Source organism: Cladophialophora yegresii, assembly GCF_000585515.1.
Source record: "Cladophialophora yegresii CBS 114405 chromosome Unknown aczIN-supercont1.3, whole genome shotgun sequence".
Lineage (NCBI taxonomy): Eukaryota > Fungi > Ascomycota > Eurotiomycetes > Chaetothyriales > Herpotrichiellaceae > Cladophialophora > Cladophialophora yegresii.
In genome coordinates this window covers 391,827-405,548 of record NW_006913047.1, presented here as the reverse complement: position 1 = coordinate 405,548, position 13,722 = coordinate 391,827, and the positions used below count along the sequence as shown (strand labels likewise).

Below are 13,722 nucleotides of genomic sequence, written 5' to 3'. Positions count from 1 at the left end.
CATTCACTCACTACAATTTCATGTACTTCGCGCACTACTTCTTGAATGATCCAGAACTTCTGAGATCCACCGCGACTTTGGCACATCATGTCTTCAATAGAACCAGGAGAAGACCCCTCGATGGGCGAGCCGAAGACGGACGTATCTGATCAACACACGACGTCTCGAAAGTCCTACCGGTGTGTTTCCCCTGAACCGTGACTACTCCTCATGCCGCTGCTAATTCGCGACACAGACGGAAATATCGCAAGATTATGGTCACATTTGAGGAGAAGATGCGAGAGAGCAATTCCTTGTTCAAGGAAGAGCAGAGAATCACAGACATAGCTCAGAGGCTCGCTGAACAGACAGAGTAATACACCACACCTACATCTTATGTGCCTGTCACTGAACGTTTCATTAGCCAACTCCTTGAACTGCTCCTCGAGCTCAACTCATGCCCTCAAGTGCCGCCGCGGCTCCGCTACGACCTCAGGTCAACGGGCGCAAGCAGGGGAGATACGAGCCCGTTCATTTCCGAAGAGGATGCAAATCTGGAATTGCACAAAGCGAGAGCTCGACTGCAGGCTGGGGAAATCACCGTGGCCGAATATAGGGAGATCGAAGCTACCGTACTCAGGTCGCCCGAATTCGCCCCCAATCACTCCTACGCGTCCCTCCTTGCCCTTGTGCCTCCCGCGCATCGTTTAGTGGACAAGCCGGATCCGAGAAATGTTGGGTCAAGCGGCGTTCTGACGGTCAAGCAAGAAGAGCAATACCTCCAGGGCCTGGACGCCTTCCTCGACGGTGCGGCGTCGAATCCGCGACCTCATGCTATCAGCAGTCTAGGCAACCGAAACGCAGAGAAAAACACAGAACGCGAACGAGAGACTCAGCTAAAGAACCCTGTCTCGGTGTATAACTGGCTTCGGAAACACCAACCCCAGGTGTTCCTCCAGGATAACGAGACTGGCGCAGACAGGACACCTCGGGCCGCAGGATCACGGAGCTCGGCCCGAAAATCTGCCCAGAAGGACCTGATCAAACAGGAAAAGGACTACGACGACGAGGGATTCGCCGCGGAGACAGCACCGTCACGAGGCAAAAGAAAACGCGAACGGGACGAAGATGGCGGATATCGGCCCAAGGGAGGCGCTTCGAGGAGCATCAAGCGCAAGAAGGAGGCAAAGGATGAGGCGGCACGAAGCAAGCGAGCAAAGAAGCCGTCAATAGACGCCAGGTAGTGAAGGCGGGATCAGAAGAGGATCCTGTTCGTGGTTTTGCGCAATTGTATCAATATCAAACGGAGCACGCAGCGAGCCTAGACGGATGCTGTGAGGGAATCACCGCATATCTTATTGACTTGCATCTCCGCGTAGTGGGCGCCGAAACTGGAATGCCTGTTGTCGCGCCTCGCGAATCCGAAAGTAGCCGCAAGCAAGAATATTAATTAGGCCAACCGGGAACAAGTGGCTGAAATAACCTTAAGGAGCCGACTGATGCCGGCAATACGAGGTGATGGATGTTAAAAGTAGCAGTATCAGGAGGCGTCTGCTGCCTTGGAATGCCCTGTATGTAATTTATGCCTGTTATGTCAGATGTTGTCCATAACTCTCCAACAAACATGCCACTGATCAGTGTCTCGTGTCGTCCTTCTTGGCAACTTCTTGAGGCCAGTTCCGATCGACGCTTCGTATCTTGATTCCGCGAAGAGCGAGTACCAAGGTATGGGTGTCGCCTCCACCTAGTTACCGATCTTCACGGCTACTATTGTACCGAGTGGATTTTAGGACCCCTCATCAACTTGCGGGAAACAGGTCGGATTTGCCAGGAAACTTGGATTCGGATGTGACCCCAGCATTACACTACTCGCCGGGTCAGACAAGGCGATAGATGTTCAGCTAAATATCCTTACATTGCCATGTCGTGAGGACGGACGCAGGGCTTTGACCAAAGCAAACCGTCGGTTCCATGGCTGGTCTCGAACAGATCGAGGTTCATTCCAGGGTGCGGACCTGCCTATTTTACACGTGTAGGAATACTGACCGGAGCTTAGAACTACCTCGTGCGCTGGGTCAACGTCAAGCAAGAGCATACAATCTCGTGGACAGTTCAGCCTCACAAGAAGTCGCTTAATCTCGGCCTGTTCAAGCACCCCGGACCTCTGTCGACCCTGCACGGCTCCTCCACCTCCTTGAATCCACCCTCACCTACCCACCCACCGGACGACGAAGAGAAGGAAAAGCCCGAAGCACAGTCGACCGCTGTCGAGAAGTTGACCGGTATCGGCCTGAAACAAGTCAAGTGGATAGGCAAATGTGAGGCCGACAAGGTGACTCAAGGCAAACATGACGTGCGCCTCGGCGAAGCAGGGAACTATGCTCTGGTATTCGACAATACCTTCTCCAAGAGCATTTCAAAGACAGCAACCATCTTCCTGCTCACCTACCCGACAGCGTGTCAACCGCAAATACAGTTTGGTGCGCAATTACAGCACCCGCAGTCGATGGCCTCCGCCATGGCCATTGCGAACAATGCCTCTACATTGTTTAAGAGGAGTCCGAAATTGAAGGCAAAGGATAAAGGATCTATTGATTCCCTGAGGCAAACTTCCATCAGCCAGCAGTCTGCTGGAGGGAGCATGGCGCCTGTCCCAGAAGGCATGAGCCTTGTGGGGGATCCTTCTTCAATCCATACTGGTGTGCTCCAAAAGCTGAGGCGCAAGAAACATCAAGGTTATGCCAGACGATTCTTCTGCTTGGACTTTACGTCTTCCACCTTGTCATACTACCGAGATCGGAACTCTTCAGCCCTCCGCGGTGCCGTTCCTCTCTCACTGGCAGCCATTTCAGCCAACAGCAAAACCCGTGAAATCTCAATTGATTCAGGCGTTGAGCTTTGGCACCTAAAGGCAAATAACGAGGCCGACTTTGTAGCTTGGAAGGAGGCTTTGGAAACCGCCACCAAGCTTATGCTGGAGATCAAAATTCCCACAGACAATCTGCATCTGGGTCCGGATGGGAACATCGAGGGCCGCGCTTCCTCTTACTTCGACGAGCAGGAATGGGCGAGGTTGGAGACGCTGCTCAGCCGAATATCGGGCACCCGAGACGCTGTACGTCGCCTCTGTCTAGATACCCTCGCGCAGCCTGGCCCCATGCCCTCCCCTAGACTGGGATCAGCTTCACCAAGCACAACTCCAACCGAGGGACCTTCTGGGGAGGATTACTTCAGGCAGGATGACAAGCGGCCTTTTTGGAAACGCAAAACCAGTATGACAGCCACTCAGTCAAACATTTTTAAGCGCAGTGTTTCCGCTCAATTGGCCGTCCCACTCCCGGGCGTGGAGCCTATCTTGCGCAACGGGACACCTCCTCCACCGACCGGACCGATAGCTACGCGGCCTCGCTCCCACCACGAAGAAAGCATGTACGACCACTGCCGAGCGCTGTTACATGATCTGGATTCAGTTGTTGGCGAATTCTCTTCAGTTATGGCCGAGGGCAAGATTCGACGTACAACACCACCGAAGTCTGCAGTCTCCCGGCTGAGCATCCAATCAGTCGACTCGCAGGAATACTTTGACGCCGAAGATAAGATGCACGTGCTCGACATTCACGGCGATACCGACCACGAGGGCTTCGAGGACAGTCCAGAGGGAGATGAAGACTCAGCAACCAGCAGTGATATTGGCGAGGACTCAGAAGACGTGTTGAAGCGCCGTTCAGGGAGCGTATCCTCATACCTCCCTCCGAGGGCGAAAAGTCTGGTGCCGCTGCCGCTACAACCGATAACCAGGCGGCAAAGTATAGCAGCTCCGACGATTATGCCCCCAAGTTTGATAGGGTTTCTCCGGAAGAACGTGGGCAAGGATCTGTCTACGATATCCATGCCGGTGTCAGCGAACGAACCTCTTTCCCTCCTCCAACGAGCCGCCGAACAGCTGGAGTACTCCCAATTGCTGGACAGTGCAGGCAAGTGCCACGATACGTTTGAGCGACTGATGTACGTCGCTGCTTTTGCCGTCTCCTCCCTTTCGAACAGTCGTGTCAAAGAGAGGTCGATCCGCAAACCCTTCAATCCCATGCTGGGCGAGACATTTGAACTTGTCCGAGAAGACCGGGGTTTCCGCCTCATCTCCGAAAAGGTGTCGCACCGCCCTGTACAACTTGCCTTGCATGCCGAATCTGAAAACTGGACATTCACCCAGTCGCCTTTGCCGTCACAGAAATTCTGGGGCAAATCTTCTGAAATTATCAACGAGGGGAAAGCACGGTTGGTACTGCACAGCACGGGAGAAACGTATAGCTGGGCCTCGGCGACGTGTTTCCTGCGTAACATCATCGCAGGAGAGAAGTACGTCGAACCTACCGGCACCATGACGATCTATAACGACAGCGCCGGGCGTAAGGCAGTTGTGTCCTTCAAGGCCAAAGGCATGTTCTCTGGGCGAAGTGAAGAAGTGGAAGTGCAAACTATCGATTCTCAAGGCCAGGACTTGTCGATTGGGCTCCACGGGACATGGACAGACTCGTTGCAATTAAAAGAACCGGGGAAACTTGGCCAAAGGAACACCATTTGGTCGGCCGGCGCGCTGGTCCCGAATGCACCGAAGCATTACGGCATGACCCTGTTTGCAGCTCAACTCAACGAGATGACCGAGGTCGAGGAGGGAAAGATAGCGCCCACAGACAGCCGCCTTCGTCCCGATCAGATCGCTCTCGAGAAGGGCGACCACGAGGCCGCAGAGCAGCTGAAGAATCAACTTGAAGAAGCACAGCGGGCGCGCAGGAGGGAGATGGAGGCAAACAATAAGGAATGGAAACCTCGATGGTTCACCAAGGTGGAACTCGGCGACGAGGTTGTCTGGAAGCTAAGGACGGGAAAGGAAGGGTACTGGGAGGAGCGGGCAAGGGGGGAGTGGACTGGAGTCGTGCCCGTGCTCCAGACGTAGAGTCAGACAGCCTTGAACTCTATTGTGGACCACAGACTCCGTCCTGCTCAGCAACAAATTTTCGTCAGATCAATGTCGGGTAATGTCCGCATGGCGCTCCGAGGTTCCCTACCGATATCTGATCACTGGGCCACCAAGATGTTTGCGGTGGCTGGGATAATAATCGATAAGGACCTCAAGCATTGACCCCTGTGTGTATAGATTGTGCCGTGGCAGAAGCCTCCGACCTCTCCCAGAGATCTCTCTGTGTTCGTAGAGAAGGTCAGGCGCTCCTGGCCGAGGCGTCCCTACTCCAGCTTTTGGGTATTGAAGCACGCTGCCAATGAAACTCCCTGCTGCCCCACGTTGGCGCCGACGAACCGTCCGGGGGATATTGAGAGGGACAATTGCGTCCAATCGGGGCTTGTGGTGCCCTTTCTCGATCTATGGAGCAATAAGCTCTGATGTCACACCTGCTTGGATGGCAAATCACCTACAAATCCACCGTCAAAGGCGTGAAATGACTTTTCGCTAGGGTCGCCGACAATTCCCTTATCTCTGATTGCAGCGAGCCGACGAGATACTACCTCACCAGTCACCAGCGAGATGTTACGTTGCCGCCGCTGTTACTTCGTAATTGGGTTTCGCTGGACTGGAAGATACTGTACCGTTGAAGTTAAACCTTCGCATTCACCAGTCTGTCTGTTCTTTCACCTTCACTCCACAGATTTCCAGATTTGCCTTGTTAAGCCCCTCCACCTCTTCATTTTGTATATTTGGGTGACTACGAATCAGTGCCTCCCGGCTTTGCATTTATCGGTGCCTAATCAGATTCACAGCGCAAGGCACATCTCGAGGAGGATTTTCTTGATCAGGCTGAAACTCGATCTGGAGTCTTGCGACCTCACTGGCATCCCAGTTTATACGCCGGCCACGTGCTGAGACTGTTTCGGGTCTCCGCTTCTGCGTAACGAAACAGTGAACTTGTGGGCAAGGTCAAGGATATTGACTGCATTTCTCGTTGCCAGTCCGATGGTTGGATGCCCTTCAGTGCACAACCAACAATCTTGACCCTGACTGACTCTGCTCACGGCTGGCACAATGTCCTCGGCCAGACCGACATCTGGCGACAACTCTACCAAAATTATTGCTGACAATTTCTTATGACCTTGGCGAAGACATAGAAAGTCTGCAACTGCCCAGGGCTAATTCGTTGCTTTGAGACTCCGTTCGCCCGAATCGAAGGTTGACCAACCTTGAGAGAGCAAGATGACTACTACTCGGAGACCGTCACTATTCAGCAGAACCATGAGTACTCCTCCCTCAACTCCCGACTCAACACCAAGTGGGGAATCAAAGCCCCAGCATCGACAGCCCGCCAGCTCAATGCTGACACCGCCAACCTCACCTAGACAAAGTCGGTCCTCCTCAAACATCTCTGACCTTGCAATATCAAGCTCTCCGTCATATCCTCGTCCTCAACAGCTGTTTCTCCGGTTTGAAAATGCAAAGCTCAATCCAATCGATACAAACGTCACCCAACGGAAAGACCCGATTGAACCAAGTGTGGCTGAATGTCCGTTCGATGTCGAGATCCTCAAAGACGAGCGCGGCCGAGATGCAATCTTCGGGACCGGTGCATGGAGTACAGTCTACAAAGCTAGCAATCACGCCAGGTCGAGAAATGTCTCAGCAGCCCTCACACCCCCGCTTTCGCCAACAATCCTTACACCTGTTCTCGTAGCGGTTAAGAAACCAGCCCGCCGGGACGCGGTGGCAATCTTGAAGAGTGAAGCCAAGATCCTCACCTATTTGCGAGGCGTCCCGGAAAGCGAGAGGTATGTGGTGCCGTTCTATGGCGTTGTTGACGAAGCAGCCATTGTTTTGGAAGCCCTGCCGTTCAGTCTAGAAGAACACATACGGAAATGCGCTGTTATAGCTGCGCAGAACTTCTCGACGCGGACCATGATGGACCCTATCGTCGGGAGTAGCGCAAGATGGTTCCAGCTTGCACAGCAACTCGTCTCCGCCCTGGCATGGCTTCACAACCGTGCACAAGTTGTTCACGGCGACATCAAACCCGGCAATATCCTTCTATCCCGGGTGCGTGGCTTTGGGACTGAGATTACTTTCGAACCGCTCTTTGCAGACTTTTCCTCCTCTCAGCGCCTGGACCTTGACGAGACGACGGCAAATACTCTATCAGCCGTCACGAGAGAGTACACCGCGCCTGAACTTCTAAGTTCGACCGTCCTTCGCAACCCAGCATCAACGGCGACGACAGCATCAGACGTCTTCTCCATGGCACTTACATTACTGGTTACCGCGACTGGACAGTTGCTTGTATACTCCGGCTCAATGTTCCAGCGGCAAGCGATGGCCACTCAAGGGTGGATGGTTCTAAGCCATGCGAGGAACGGTGAAGGAGGGACAAGGGTGCCAAGGTTTGGCATCGTCGAGAAGGTACTAGAGAGAGCGGTGTTGAGGGCGGATATGGACAGAGTGAGTGCCCAAGAATGGTTGCGTATCGTCGAGACTCTCGCGAAGGGAGAGCCAGCAAAGATCTAAGTGATGAATTTCGGGGCGAGCAATTACGGGCCGAGGTCGAACGACGAAGTAACAGAAATCGTGTATGCGATTCTTTCTCAAGTTTGCAACACTCGCAGCATGGATTCCGAGCCCTCGAAGGCAGTCCACGTGCATGTCGCCTCATGCCAGGAGATATCCACCGCACCGCAAAGCTTGGAATATCAGATCCACAGGCAGGCACTATGTACACTGTAGGAAAGATGTAATAACACGAGGGGTGGAAGGCGGTCTTGGGATAGGATGCCTAAGAAGTTCAGCAACGAGATATCCGGGAAAATTAAGGCGTCAAGCGCACCCAGTCTAGAAGAATATACCATGCACTACACGCTCGCCACTGAGAGTATATATCCTGGCACCACGTCGTATGACTCTTCCGCTACTGTTTGTATGTGGGGGGGTGCTGTGCCAACCCTCATGTGACCAGGCTGGTCGGCAGCCTTGCCAGGCGCGACCGGGACTTACCGGCGAGGAGTGACAGGCAGCAGCAACATGCCCGGCCAGTGCACGGCCTTGGGGTTTGCATAATAGATCCTAAGTGGACGGATAAAGTTTCCTCAAGGCCTTCGATTGCCTGCCTCCCCACGATGCAACTGCTCGTCGAAATGTCGCCTGTTGCGTCAAGGGGAGGATAAGAGATCCGGGAGGGCGCCGTGTACTGTGTATCAAATGCGCCCACTCGCATTCGGCTCTCTCACCTCCGCATTCAATGACTGGTTCGAGACCTCGGCCAACAACCTGTTCCGCACACCCATTGTGACCACGGCGAGCACGCTACTGGTAGAAAGACCACTTCGCTCCGCTCTCGATCAGAGCATGTTGCAGCCGGTAGAAAGCATTGTGGCTGCAACGTGGGCAGGTCCACTACCCGGAGACCCCAACTTCGGCTCTCCAAGCTGCAATCCTTGCCTGCCGTAACGCTGCCGGCGGTGGAGGTTCCTCGTCATATGCCAGAGAGCCCACAAGTCTGCGTGAAGCCTCATCCTCGGATCAGTGTGCATGCTGTTTATTCTGACATCATTCTTGGCCTCACCCGCTATAACAAATCTTCACACAGTGTCTATGCATTTTGTGCCGGCCCGGTGTTCTTCTCTAACCCACACCGTACTGATATCGCCAACACCAGCTGACAACGAAAACCAGAATTGACAACATGCCGACGGCAGACCACGTGGATGGCATCGACCCCAACTTTGAGGGACGCGTGCTAGTCGTGGCCAACCGTTTACCGCTGTCGATCAAAGCCAAGGACAATGGCGAGTTCGACTACAGTATCTCCTCTGGCGGACTGGTGTCCGGACTGAAAGGTCTTTCCAAAGTCGTCGACTTCAAGTGGTTCGGTTGGCCTGGCATTGACGTGCATCGTAACGACAAGGACGGCGTGCGGCGGCATCTTCTGAACAACTTCAATGCTGTTCCCATCTTCCTCAGCGAAGACCTCGCCCAGAAGCATTACAATGGCTTTTCAAGTTCGTCAAACACCTGACAGATAGGACCGCGACTAACACGAAGGCAGACTCCATTCTCTGGCCCCTGCTCCATCGCATGCCGGAAAAGGCCGAATCAGATGAAAACTGGTCGAATGCCTACCAAGAAGTCAACGAGACCTTTGCCGACAACATTGTCCCCTACGTGGAGGACAACGACCTGATATGGGTGCACGACTATCACCTGCTTCTCCTCCCGGGCATTCTCCGAGAGCGGCTGAAGAAGAAAAAGGGTCTCAAGATCGGTTTCTTCCTCCACACTCCCTTCCCCACCGAGGATTACTTTACCATCCTGCCCTTCCGCGAGGAGATCTGCCAGAGCCTGCTCCTGTGTGATGTCATCGGATTCCACACCAACCAGTACGCCAAGGACTTCTTGGACAGCGCACGGATTGTCCTGCCTGGTGTGTCCAGGTCGCCGAGTGATCTGCACTGGGACGGTCGGAGGGTGCTCGTGCACGGGTTTCCGCTTGGCATTGAAGCAGACGAGTGGAGGGAAAGGCTGGAAACGGAAGCCGCGAGACAGGAGCTCAGGGCCTTGCAGGAGGAGTTCAAGGACCAGAAGGTCCTCCTGGGCGTCGACCGGCTCGACTACATCAAGGGCGTCCCACAGAAGCTATTAGCATTCGATCGGTTTCTGACCGACAATCCCGAGTGGGTGGGTAAAGTGGTGCTGGTACAATTGGCGATCCCGACCCGGGCAGAGGTGGACGCGTACCGAAAGCTGCGCGAGGAGGTCGAACGGCTCGTGGGCCGCATCAATGGCAGACACGGTATGTTGCAAGCAGTGCTACCACTCGAGCGCGCTGACTGTTGACCAGCCACCTTTCGGCATACCCCTATCCATTATCTTTACAGGTCGGTCAAAGCGGAACAGCTGGCCGCTCTATACGCCGTTGCGGACGCGTGTATCATCTCATCTGTGCGAGACGGACTGAATCTCGTGAGTTACGAGTATGCGGCTTGCCAGGAGCAGAAAAAGGGCGTCCTCATGATGTCCAACTACGTTGGCGCGGCAAAGATCTTACCGCCCTCGTCCATGATCATCATGAACCCGTGGGACAAACCGCGCTTCGCCGAGAAAATCAAGAAGACGCTCATGATGAGCGAGGAAGAAAGGGCCGAGAAGAACCGGTCGGTCATGAAGATTGTGAACAACTGGACAAGGTCTGTCTTCCCTGCCCACACCGCTTTGGAGCTCTACGTTCCACAGAGACGCAACAGCTGACTGACGTGAACGCAATAGTGCCAAATGGGGCAAAGCCTTCCTCGAAGCCATGATGACGGGAGAAGTCCCCAAAATTCTGGGCAATCCAGACCGTGACCCGGCTGAAGAATGGGCGTTTGATCTGTCAGATTCGCAAATCGGAAACATCATTTCCGAGGCCGAGGCAGACTTTAACAAGTAGTGAAGGGAAAAATAGTTGTGTCCCCTCATCAGCATCAGACCGACGCAGAGAGCAAAAAGCAGATCTCCTATACTGTAGTGCAATGTGTATGTATGTATCTCGGATCGTCGACCATTGAGCATCTTCCAGCCATGGAGTCCCGGGTATATATCAAAGAGACCACGCCAGTCCCAGTCCCAGTCCCAGTCCCAGTCCCAGTCCCAGTCGCAGTCGGTGACTTGTGGTGGTGCCTTCACCGTTGCGAAAGACGCGTGTGTTGTTGCTGTCCGTGACCCTTGAACATGGCAGGTACATGTAGATCACTTTGCCGCGTCAGGTCCGAAGCAGGCAGCCACCAGGGAATTCAGATTCGCGTTCTCGCTCAGCCGTTCCGAGTTGATGCATTTGCTCGTCGCCGTTTGCCCAAGCTGCCGCGGACCATTGGTTACATTATGTACTGCATCATCCTCAGGACCATTTTTCAGCTGTGGTAAAACTGCAGTCAGACCAGACTCCCAGGGAAGATGGCAGATTCCGTGTGTATTATTTGTATAGCACGGCCCAGCACGGCCAGAACAGCACACCACTAACACCCCAGATCGATCTCGTAGCGTACGCTTTCGCTTTCATTCAGGTCATCAGATCAGCCCGGACTGGGCTGCTCGTCCTCTTCTTCTTCTTCGCCCTCGTCTTCGCCCTCGTTTTCGTGCTAATCACCGCCCCTACCGCAAAGGTCACGAATTGCACGCAAGCAACCTCGTTGTTAATAACTCCTACCGCCCCATGCAAGCGCCTAACCCTGCCCGCTTAGATGGACAACCCACTGACTCTGTACGTACATGCTTAACAACCAACCAGACGAAGCATTTTTTGCTCCTTCCAGCGACTGACGCAAATGATGCTGGTGCATTCGATGCGGCACTACTCACTCATCCCTACCCTACCCTACCCTACCCTACAGAGCCCACGAAATCCCTCCGTTCCACCGCCCCGCCCATACTCTCGCAGAACTCGCCCAGCCGGGTCCCCCACTCGGCCATGCGCTCCTCCATGTATGCTTTCGTCTTTGCGTTCCTCTTGGCCAGAACCCCCCTCTGGCACTCCCAGTCCCAGTACTCGCAGATCTCCTGGCCCGCGCCGTCCTTTGTCGGCCGGATCTCATGGACGCGCTGCGTGAAGAGTAGGAACCGCGGACAACTCTTCGAGGCCACGCTGGTCCACACGAGCCGATACACGCCCGAGACAGAGTCCGTGTGGGTCTGCGTGCGGAGGATGACGCCGCTGCTCAGGTTGCCCAATTGCGCGATGGGCACGTCGTGTTCCAAGGGGTCGTCGGGGCGGGAGACCTCGGTGACGAGGACGGCGCGGTCGCCAACCTCGTGGCTGGCGGGGAGTTTCATCTTCAGGTGCAGCGTCATTTTGGTGCCGAGCTGGATGCGCACGCTGGGCTCGCCGTACAGGGCGTTGATGTGCAGTTGGCGGCGGTTGCGGCTCGAGGCCGTGGACTTGCGCCGTGCGATCGCCGTGCTCTGCGTGTTGGCTGGCGCGGGCATCAGGCGCGCCGGGTTGTTGGGCGCAGGGACGAGGACGCCCGTCTTGCCTTTGCTGCCATCTGTGCCGTTCGTATCTGCTGCTGGCGGGGATGTCACGCTGTTGGGCAGAGACCCGCGCCGCGAGTCGCTTGCGGCTTGGTATACTTGTGCCGCGGAGAGGCGGCGTGCTGCAGGCTCGGCGCCGTTGGCGTTGGCGTTGGCCATTGAGTTTGAGCGCGACGCCTCTGCGTCTGGGCTGGTTTGCGACATGCCAGACAGGCGGCTTGCGTTGCTAGCGAGCCGCTGTCTCGTCACGGGCGGAGGACTTCTTGGCCGCTCAAAGCTGCCTGAGCCTCTGCTCCCTGGTGGGGGCGGACTTGCCGCGCCTGCTCCATTCGTAGTACCTCCACTCTTACTTTTTCGGCGGTAAGCACTTGAATGTTCAGGTCCCGACATGACTGCCCCATCTGTGATATCACTGTCGAAGTTCACGGCAATGCTGGTGTTCCGGACGAGTTCTTCGATCTCGGCGAGAGTGGCGTCGTCTTCGTCGTCGGGTTGGGCTGTGATGGTCACGCGCGGACACCACCTATTCCAGTCCTTCCAGGTCTCGGTGTTGCGGAGGGTGCGGAAGACCAAGCTCGCAGGCGCGTTGATGAGAGTGCGGGCCGAGGCATAGAACGTCGCCGCAGACTGGGGGATGTCGGGCGTGGAGAATTCGGTCTTTGTGGGGGCCATTATGTCGAACAGATGAAGAAGGACTATGCCCTCGGGAGTGGCGAATGACTAATCTTGGTGCGACTCGAAATGGTGAAGATAGGTCCCTGGCAATGGTGGTGTCCTTAATGCGCCGGGTCGTTGAAATGCTTTGATTACGGGTATAGGCTGGCCAAGATCAGATGTAGAGTAGGCGTGGTCGGGTGCTGGTATGAGTGATCGGTTCACCACATATAAGAGTTGCGCGTGTCAACTGGCTTGATGTTCCAGAACAGCATCAGGTAGCGGTATACCCCCGCTGCTATTTGAAGCAGAAGTATCGCCCCGATTCGACGGCGACGAGGGCTGATGTTGATGCTGACTCTGACTGTGATAGCGCCTGTTTCCCACTTCCCAGGTGCGAGGCTGCAATGACTACTGTGCGTATCCAGATGTCCTGTTAAACGCACACGGTGTGCGCGTGATTTAGGTCGTGGGAGTCCTAATAGGTGTGCCTGATATAGATGGTTGATCGAATTACTATGTGGTTCAGAGGAGTAAATCAGACAGAAGACGGCAGAGATAAAGGCCCTTGTTTGACAGAAGATCGACACGTAGTCGTACTACCAAGTGCCTGGGCAAGTAGAAGCTGTACTGTGACTGTGTGGTATTTTTCTGCGTGGCTCTCGAGGGAGCAAAACGCTAGGACAGAGAAGATCGACGATGTGGGGAAGCACAAGGGGGGAAAGTCCTGGCGAGCCCAGGCGGGCGCGTAACTTCGACAGCTGACAAAGCTAGTGCCTTGGCAGTCACGTGTTCTGAGGAACTGCCAGTCCTTTGAAGTCAAACAATGTCCTTCTCCGTGCTACCGAGATACTTCTGCCTCGCAGACGTTGGAGAGAGCTCACATCGACCAAAAGCACGGGCATGATTGGGACTCCGCCGGTTGTCGATGACATAGCAGCACTCCCATGGGCGACAAGCACCAGCAGTTTTGATCAAATGCCACTGCGCACAAACAGGAGCACGAATGAGGTCTGATACTCCAGCCAAAAGCTCTGAAAACACTACTGCAAGCTCTCGCAAGAGGTAATCCAGAGACTGCGGTCGGGAAAGGCGGT

The 13,722-nt window shown here is 54.8% G+C and overlaps 5 protein-coding genes across 5 annotated transcripts; 4 read left to right on the top strand and 1 right to left on the bottom strand.

Annotated features, from left to right (window-relative positions):
- Positions 1 to 87: 87 nt before the first annotated feature.
- Positions 88 to 1,223, top strand: A1O7_03842 (uncharacterized protein; the record flags this gene model as incomplete). Its single annotated transcript, XM_007757859.1, has 3 exons — positions 88 to 179; positions 236 to 352; positions 404 to 1,223. The coding sequence occupies 3 exons, from the start codon at positions 88 to 90 to the stop codon at positions 1,221 to 1,223; spliced, it is 1,029 nt and encodes a 342-aa protein (XP_007756049.1).
- A 727-nt stretch (positions 1,224 to 1,950) lies between these two features.
- Positions 1,951 to 4,933, top strand: A1O7_03841 (uncharacterized protein; the record flags this gene model as incomplete). The annotated part of the gene is made up of 2 exons (XM_007757858.1): positions 1,951 to 1,986; positions 2,036 to 4,933. 2 exons carry the CDS (start codon positions 1,951 to 1,953, stop codon positions 4,931 to 4,933), a joined length of 2,934 nt encoding a protein of 977 aa, XP_007756048.1.
- A 1,287-nt stretch (positions 4,934 to 6,220) lies between these two features.
- Positions 6,221 to 7,480, top strand: A1O7_03840 (serine/threonine protein kinase; the record flags this gene model as incomplete). Its single annotated transcript, XM_007757857.1, has 1 exon — positions 6,221 to 7,480. The coding sequence occupies one exon, from the start codon at positions 6,221 to 6,223 to the stop codon at positions 7,478 to 7,480; it is 1,260 nt and encodes a 419-aa protein (XP_007756047.1).
- Positions 7,481 to 8,651: 1,171 nt separating this feature from the next.
- On the top strand, positions 8,652 to 10,394 carry A1O7_03839 (uncharacterized protein; the record flags this gene model as incomplete). The annotated part of the gene is made up of 4 exons (XM_007757856.1): positions 8,652 to 8,967; positions 9,015 to 9,758; positions 9,807 to 10,152; positions 10,232 to 10,394. 4 exons carry the CDS (start codon positions 8,652 to 8,654, stop codon positions 10,392 to 10,394), a joined length of 1,569 nt encoding a protein of 522 aa, XP_007756046.1.
- Positions 10,395 to 11,323: 929 nt separating this feature from the next.
- A1O7_03838 (uncharacterized protein) lies at positions 11,324 to 12,643 on the bottom strand (the record flags this gene model as incomplete). Its single annotated transcript, XM_007757855.1, has 1 exon — positions 11,324 to 12,643. One exon carries the CDS (start codon positions 12,641 to 12,643, stop codon positions 11,324 to 11,326), a length of 1,320 nt encoding a protein of 439 aa, XP_007756045.1.
- Between the last annotated feature and the right edge of the window lie 1,079 nt (positions 12,644 to 13,722).